Genomic DNA, 7,634 nt, shown 5'->3' with positions numbered 1-7,634 from the left:
CTTCAAAGCTATCTTGCTCGTTCCTTCAATTTTTGCAGTAGTGAAATTTGCCATAAAAACTGTCTCGTTGGGTCCAGCGGGAGTATAAGAAGTAAACAACTCCTTGTTAGCACAAACATGACGAGTTGCCCCCGAATCAATCCACCATTCTCTAGGATTTCCGACTAGGTTGCATTCTGAAAGCATGGTACATAAATCGTCTATTTCATCATTCTTCTCAATCATGTTAGCTTGACTTTTCTTCTTGTCCTTCTTTGGTGCACGACATTCAGCAGCCTTGTGTCCAACCTTTCCACAGTTGTGGCAATTACCTTTGAACTTCTTCTTGCTTGGGTAATTCTTTGATCGAGGCGACTTCTTTCTCTTTTACTCATTCAAGCTTCCTCAATAATATTTGCACCCATAGTCGTTGAATTTCCACGAGACTTCTTTTCTGCAGCCTTGTTGTCCTCTTCAATCCTTAGGCGAACAATAAGGTCTTCAAGCGTCATCTCCTTGCGCTTATGTTTCAAGTAATTCTTAAAGTCCTTCCACATCGGAGGCAACTTTTCAATAAATGCCGCAACTTGAAACGCTTCATTTATGACCATACCTACAATCATAAATTTAGGATTAATAATATAATCAATATCTTTAATAAAAATATTAATTCGATTTATCCCTCCGACAAGGAGGTCATGAACGATGACTTGTAATTCTTGAACTTGAGTTATGACAGACTTACTGTCAACCATTTTAAAGTCCAAGAATTTTGCGGCAACAAATTTCTTTAGTCCACCATCTTCCTTTTTGTACTTCTTTTCAAGAGCGTTGCACAACTCTTTCGAAGTCTCCATGACACTGTAAACGTTGTACAAGCCATCTTCCAAACAACTCAATATATAATTTTTGCACAAGAAATCAGAATGCTTCCATGCCTCCGTGACCACAAATCGCTCATTACCCGGAGTCTCTCCTCCCAAGACTGGAACGTCCTCTCTAATAAAGCGCTGCAGACTGAGAGTGGTCAGGTAGAAGAACATTTTTTGCTGCCAGCGTTTGAAGTCCATGCCGGAAAATTTTCCGGGCTTTTCTGCCGGTGCCATCGCCGGTCCAGGCGTTGTGCGACTTGAAGACGTTGTAGCCATTGCAGCAGTAGTCGTTCCAACAGAACCATTTTGGTGTTCCATACATGTTGTCATTTTTCTGTAAATGAAATTGACACAAACCAAATTACTATCTCGGTGAAGTTTTTATATCTTCAAACCGAATACAAACAACCGAGTTTTTATATCTCGAATTGAGTAGAATTTCACCAAGACTTCTAATCTCAAACTGGAGTAGAAAATCAGTACGATTTTAGTCTCCCAAACCAGAAAATAGAATGAATACAAAATATTAAATTCCTTAAGCTTGTTAGCAGTCCGTATTCAAAACCAGTAAATCAACAACGTTAGTTTAAAAAATAAAGCAGAAAAAAATTCCGAGCCCACAAGTTTCTTGTGTTTCCTTAAGTAATTTAATCCCTCACAATGCCCAAGGTTGCGGATTAATTCCTCCCAGGATAGAACGGAATAACTATTCTGTGATAGCGGCACTTCAAATCACAGAATTTCGGCGAACTTCAAATGGCGGAGCAAATCACACAAAATGCTTACGTTTTGTTTACCAATGCAGAATGCAGAAGATTGAGGGGATAGATTTCAGATTTTTCGGTAGTGGAAAATGAGGCTAAGCCTCTCTATTTTCGAAGCCGAGCGACGACGACGGCGCGAGGCACCACTTCTTCTTAACTCTTTAAGAGCTAGAAGATGAGCTTCTCTATATATAAACAAAGATTTTCTTTCCTTCTTCCAATGAGGGACAAAGTGCATTAGTAAAGTGAACTAATTCAAAATTTCACTTCCCTCCATTTCTTTTCCTACCATTTTCCATTCACCCCTCTTTTGTTATTAATAACAAAATCCAACAAGAATTTATCAATTCATTCACTTCATTATATATTATTAACATATATAAGAGTCCACCTATCTCTCCCACAAGCAAAGGTGAACATTTTTCTTGAAGTTTCCAATTCTGAGCAACACATTCATTATTTTCATGAGGTTATAGCAATTTAGCAAGGATTGGTGCAGATGCAGCGGCGAAGCAAGGAGCCTTTACAGTGGCCACTTTCAAAGCCTTCAGTGTGGCAAATATCAGCACATTTTTTCCGGCTGCGGCACCGCCCATGGAAGTTTTGGCTCTGCTTCTTGCATATATTTGCCTCCACCAATTTTGGTCCCATAGCTGCACACATCCAAGAAACCAATATATCGCATTATGTATGGAAATTAAAGTGTTGATTATACTTATACTTAAAAAGAAATAGTGTTATATCATAGTAATTCAGACTTTTATGGGATGGACTGAAGAGAGCTAAGTTTATTCATGATCCTATGAACGTTCCTTTAGCAAATGTATACTCTTAATAAAATGTTTAATTTGTAGGATCAAAACAAACTATATATGTACGTCAATTAGGATGTGGATGCTCTTGGGATAGAGCTTAATTAATTGTGTCCTCGCACGTATCAGGGAGTTTCTACCTCCAAAAATAACAATTAATTTCCGAAAAAGGAAAAGACTTGGTTAATAAATTCTTGGAAAATGAAAATGCAGACATCTAGCTTTGAAGTGTTTCCTCCCCCACCCCCCTCCTGGAATACCAGATGAATGTACTAGCTAAGTGTCAGCCTAAGGTCTATCGGAAACGACCTTTCCACCTGCACAAAGTAGAGGTAATGTAGATTACATTGGATATGTTATTATGGTTATTGTTGTTGTTAGCTAAGCGTCAAATCTAGAACTAAAGGGAGACGCAAGAAGTTAATTACCACTGCCCAAAATAAGAACCAGCATGAGGAAAGCGGCGGCAAATAATTTCTTAGAGCTTGCCATCTTTTACTTTAGGGAAAGGAGAGTGATTTTTGAATATCAGAGCCCCAAAAGCAATATTTATACTAGCAAATGGTGTTGTCTAATCGGGAGAATTGGACGGTTACCTTTGAAAATGCATAAATTAAAGGGAAATGAAAAGAGCACGTATATTTTCATCGTTCAGTTCCATTATCCATGATTAAAGTCCAAAGTTGGAAATAACAAATCAATAGTGTGTATTCAATAGACATTGTTCAGGTCATGAATTTGGGACTAAAATTCCATATCATATGATTATAGATATAGTTCACTTATTTCTAAAATGCCACAACTTCAAGTAATATACAACAAACTACCAATTAAAGTACAAATGAAGTCCCAAATGAGGGACATTAACAGGGCTAATTGGAAAAATTGATCTCTATAACCCACTTCACCAGTTTTTTTACATGCCTCGTGTAGATAGTAGACTCTGGTGAACACCAGCCAGTCCAATGGAAACACTAGCGATCAATGAAAGATTTGTTCATAAGATTAACTGCTGAATCCATAAACTGCGAAATATGAAAACAAGAATGTGATAAAGGTAAAACGAAACTTTGTTACAAATACTAGCAGTTGTATGCACGAAGCCAGCATCATATGTGCGTAAACATCTGTATGCACATACTTGAACCTACTGTAAAATGTTGAGTCAACTTTCTACGTAGTATTCGCCAATCAGACAGAAAGGGAAGAACAATGTTTTATGTTTTTCATTAATAAATTGGCCAAACTTATACTGAAAGTAATAATCAAGCTTAGGTATGTACAGATGCAGTTTTTTGTGTGAAAAATGTGTATATAGCTGCACCACTCGGCTATCCTCTTGTTTGAGTAATACCATTCATTGAGTTACAAGTGCACAGGTACCTTGTCACTATGGGTTTTTAGGAGCTACTCATATGCAATTTATAAGCTATCATATCACAGTTTAAAAAATGTAAAATAACTGTATCGTGCAGCTAACATAGTTTACATAAAAAGAATATACAATTTTTTTACTGGAAGTAATATAGTTACTAACTAAACTGGTATGCTCCCACAGAATCTAAATCAATCAATAGATTTATCTCCTTGAAGAACATGTCAACTTTAGTCGATTGAACTAAACTAGACAAAGTAGTATTACCTTCCCAACCGACTTAAGTTCTCGTCCAATAGGTTCCGTAAACTTCAGGTCGACTTCAATGGGCCATACCTGCATGCATAAAGGAAGTTGATTAGAAATGCAAAATACTGAAAGCTAAAACATAATGAAGAGGCTGAAAACAAAACCAGAAAATAATTGAGACAATATAGTTTGACAAGGTAGCGACAGTTATAGCTTGGGAGAATAAGAATTAAGAAATTAAATAGCATAGTTGCTTTCACCTGAAACTAAAAGTCCAAAACTATATACACCTCGTGCTACTCCTAAGGGTAGGGGTAAGGTCTGCGTACACACTACCCTCCCCAGACCCCACTAGTGGGATTTTACTGGGTGGGACCGTTGTTGTTGTTGAATATACACCTCGTCTCACCACCCCGAAGCATATAGATCCACCCGATCGATGAATACTCAAACCAAACTCATGAAGCCTTCAATGAAGCAACCATTGTAAGAAGCATGTCAGGGGGTTAGGCCTCGTAGTTCACAGACGAAATGAAGCAGACACAAATAAATTGGTAGAGTTACTAACTGATCCATCAAAATTTCATTTTTAGCTTCAGGATAAAGGAATTAAATATCTCTTGTGGGACTACACTGGTTATGTTGTTGTTCTTGTTGTTGATAAAGGAATTAAATATCTCTGGACCTTTCACATTTAACATGTAAACTATATTCCTATTTCCTTCTCAGCTCTCCCTTAACAACTTACCAGTACAAATGACAAAATAAAAAAGCATTTTTAATAAGGTTTATTGGACAAGCATAAGACAAAACCAGTTTAAATATTCTATAGATAACGTAGTTAGATCCATAATCATTTGTCTTCACATTGATCTTTTAAGCTGGCAATTCTAGAGGAGGTTTATTGGAGGTAATGCATGAGTTTTCTGGATTAATCAACAGTACGGAAGCCAAAGTTTCTTAACATCTGTAATTGGTTCATAGCATCTTGTATGTATGCTACAAAAGCAATGAGCTTTCTGGAGTTGTTGGACTTGTTTGAAGTAGCATGTCTACTAAATCATCTGTTCCCATATTTTTACAAGAGAACCTATTCTACTAAAAAACTAGCACATATAGCAAATTCTTTATAGAAAGCAATTAGATTAGCTACTTTTGATAAGTACCTAGCCATGTGAACTTCCCTTCCTCTAACCCTCCTCCCAACAACTAATAGAAAGAGAGAGAAAATAAATACGTATAAAAATAAAAAACTTCTTCATATGCACCGATAAACATCGTCATTCCCTTCCTGTAAGTACAATAATTCTGGGCAGAGCATCAATCCAATCTTTGTTATCTGACAATGCCTATTGGTAGAATTTAATAAGTCGAAGAAGGTTAGGTATCATCTACTCTTAATTCGTAATAGAGAAATTGTCTAACACATATAACTCAATCATTTACTACAGAATTATTTGAAGTTAGACGGACCACCATTAAGTTAATCCTAGAAAGCATTTGATCAGAGGTACAGTTAGATTAAATAAGCTGAACGGCAGATTCTTTTCCATTATACTTATAGACGAAATCAAAGAGATCCTTATAAGCTGTCTGATAAGCATAGTAAACTCCTACAAGCTGAAAATAACAACAAGCTTAGATTAATAAACTTAGATTAATAAACCTCAATTCCTTTCAATAGCATCGCCTCACGTACATGTTATGTTTCTCATTTGAATCTTCTATTGTTTCAACTCTACAAACTATGCCATGCAAAATCATACTCAACGATAGTGGAGCAATCCTATTTAATCAACGAAACCAAGTTAAAAATAAAATCAATACATCATAAACTCCCACTGAAAAGCTCAAAGACATAATTATCAATTGGCATAAACCTTCTTTAAACTATTAATTCTACTACATTCTCCAACAAACTCATAATTTCAGAAGAAACATAATCTTTTAGGTCTTTAAAATTAACAAAATTCAAACTCACACTACTTTTCATTTCTATCTAATAGGAGCTAGTTGTCTCCGTGTGACCTACAGGTTATCACAGGTTCAAGCCGTGGGATCAGCCACTGATGCTTGCATCCCGGTACGCTGCCTACATCACACCCTCCTTGGAGTGCGGCCTTGCCCTAGCCCCTGCGCGAATGCGGGATGCTCCGTGTACCAGACTACCTTTTATTAAGAGCTAATTAATAACCAAAAAAATGAATTAATAAAATTTGGAAACAAAGACAAGCACCTTAAGCCCAAGTAATTTAATAGGTGCAATCTGTCCTGGCACAATGCAATCTGGACCTGCAGCTTCTACAATAGCCTCCGTCCCCAATCCACTTCCAATTGGATCTGGCTCCTGCACATAAAACATTAAAAATAGCACAAAAATCAAGTCTTTATAAGTATTTGCAGAACAAAAAAAAAAAAAAAAAACAGAAAGTGGCAAGAGAGACAGGGTAAAACTTACAAACCTTCATAACAGAGAGAGCATAACTGGAATAAGGGTTTTGAGGGATACGAAGAATAGGGGAGTAATGAATTTTGGGGATTGGCTTTGAACCAGAAGCAGCTCGCCATGGTACATCATTCGGTAGTGTAGCTGCAGCTCCTCCACCCATTTTTCTTGACATTGAAAAAAAAAAGAAAAAGATAGAGCTAATTAGCAAATAATTAACTTAAGCCTTTGTATTTAGCAGAGACAATGGCGAGGAATTGCTGTGAACGGATAAACAGAGGAAGGGTTTAGCAACAGGAGAAGGCGCAAGTTAGGTATTTTTGTTTATCTTGTTTTCTATTACGAAATATGGTGCCAAATTCTTAGAAGGATAGAGTTTGTGGTTTTTCTTTTTATGGCTAAAGATTTGGGATTTGGAGAAAATAAATTTAAAATAATTAGAGAGACATATTTTGACAATAATACACCCCAAACAAATATAAAACGAAAATTTATGGACATGTTGCTAAAACGGAAGATACACCTTGAATGAAAAAGCTAAGAAGATTTAAGTTAAAATGTATTATTGATGAAAAGGGTTGCTTTTGGAGGCAATTTGTTGGATTTATCTCTCCAAAAATAACTTTCAAAATGCAAAGAGTTTTTGATTTAGGAGTGGTCATAATTTGTTATATATTGAATTACAAAATTGAAATTGAAAAATTTGGTATTGAATATATAGTAGGAGTTTGGACATAAAAATTATGAGTTCTGAAAACAAGTGCCATTTTGAGTTAAGTTGAAAATTCGTATTTGGAATTTGAATTTATGTTTGAACATGTAATTCACTTGAAAAACTGTTGCAGTTTTGTGAGCGGGGAAAAAAAATTCCAAAAAATTGAAAAATTAGTTAAAACTACTTTTTGATTTTTGAAAAATTCATTTTCAAAAAATCTCCAAAAATTTATAACATTTCATGGACAAACACATTTAAAAAAAAAGTCCCAAAAAAAGGGAAAATGAATCTATGACACACATGTCCTTAGTCTTTGATATTTGGTCTAAGTGTTTAAAAAATTTGATATGGTATTTCGTATTTAGAAAAAAAAAATAATGAATATCGATTTGCTACCAAAATACATACATATTAGCTTGCAA

The 7,634-nt window shown here is 35.7% G+C and overlaps 1 protein-coding gene across 2 annotated transcripts; it reads right to left on the bottom strand.

The window, feature by feature from the left end:
* Nucleotides 1–3,066: 3,066 nt before the first annotated feature.
* LOC109236572 lies at nucleotides 3,067–6,889 on the bottom strand. Of its 2 annotated transcripts, XR_002069518.1 has the most exons (5): nucleotides 6,514–6,889; nucleotides 6,288–6,398; nucleotides 6,084–6,220; nucleotides 4,070–4,138; nucleotides 3,435–3,452 (listed from the first exon to the last, which is right to left on the bottom strand). XR_002069518.1 is itself a non-coding variant. In XM_019402767.1 (4 exons), exons 1-4 carry the CDS (start codon nucleotides 6,670–6,672, stop codon nucleotides 3,402–3,404), a joined length of 390 nt encoding a protein of 129 aa, XP_019258312.1. In that variant the 5' UTR covers nucleotides 6,673–6,872; the 3' UTR covers nucleotides 3,067–3,401. The 2 variants fall into 2 exon arrangements, 1 of the variants encoding a protein (XP_019258312.1); XM_019402767.1 differs by lacking the exon at nucleotides 6,084–6,220 and having other exon boundaries at nucleotides 3,067–3,452; nucleotides 6,514–6,872.
* Nucleotides 6,890–7,634: the final 745 nt, after the last annotated feature.

This window comes from Nicotiana attenuata, unplaced genomic scaffold (assembly GCF_001879085.1).
Source record: "Nicotiana attenuata strain UT unplaced genomic scaffold, NIATTr2, whole genome shotgun sequence".
Taxonomy (NCBI): domain Eukaryota; kingdom Viridiplantae; phylum Streptophyta; class Magnoliopsida; order Solanales; family Solanaceae; genus Nicotiana; species Nicotiana attenuata.
The sequence above is the reverse complement of the archived record's forward strand: the minus strand, read 5'-3'. Positions and strand labels throughout refer to the sequence as shown.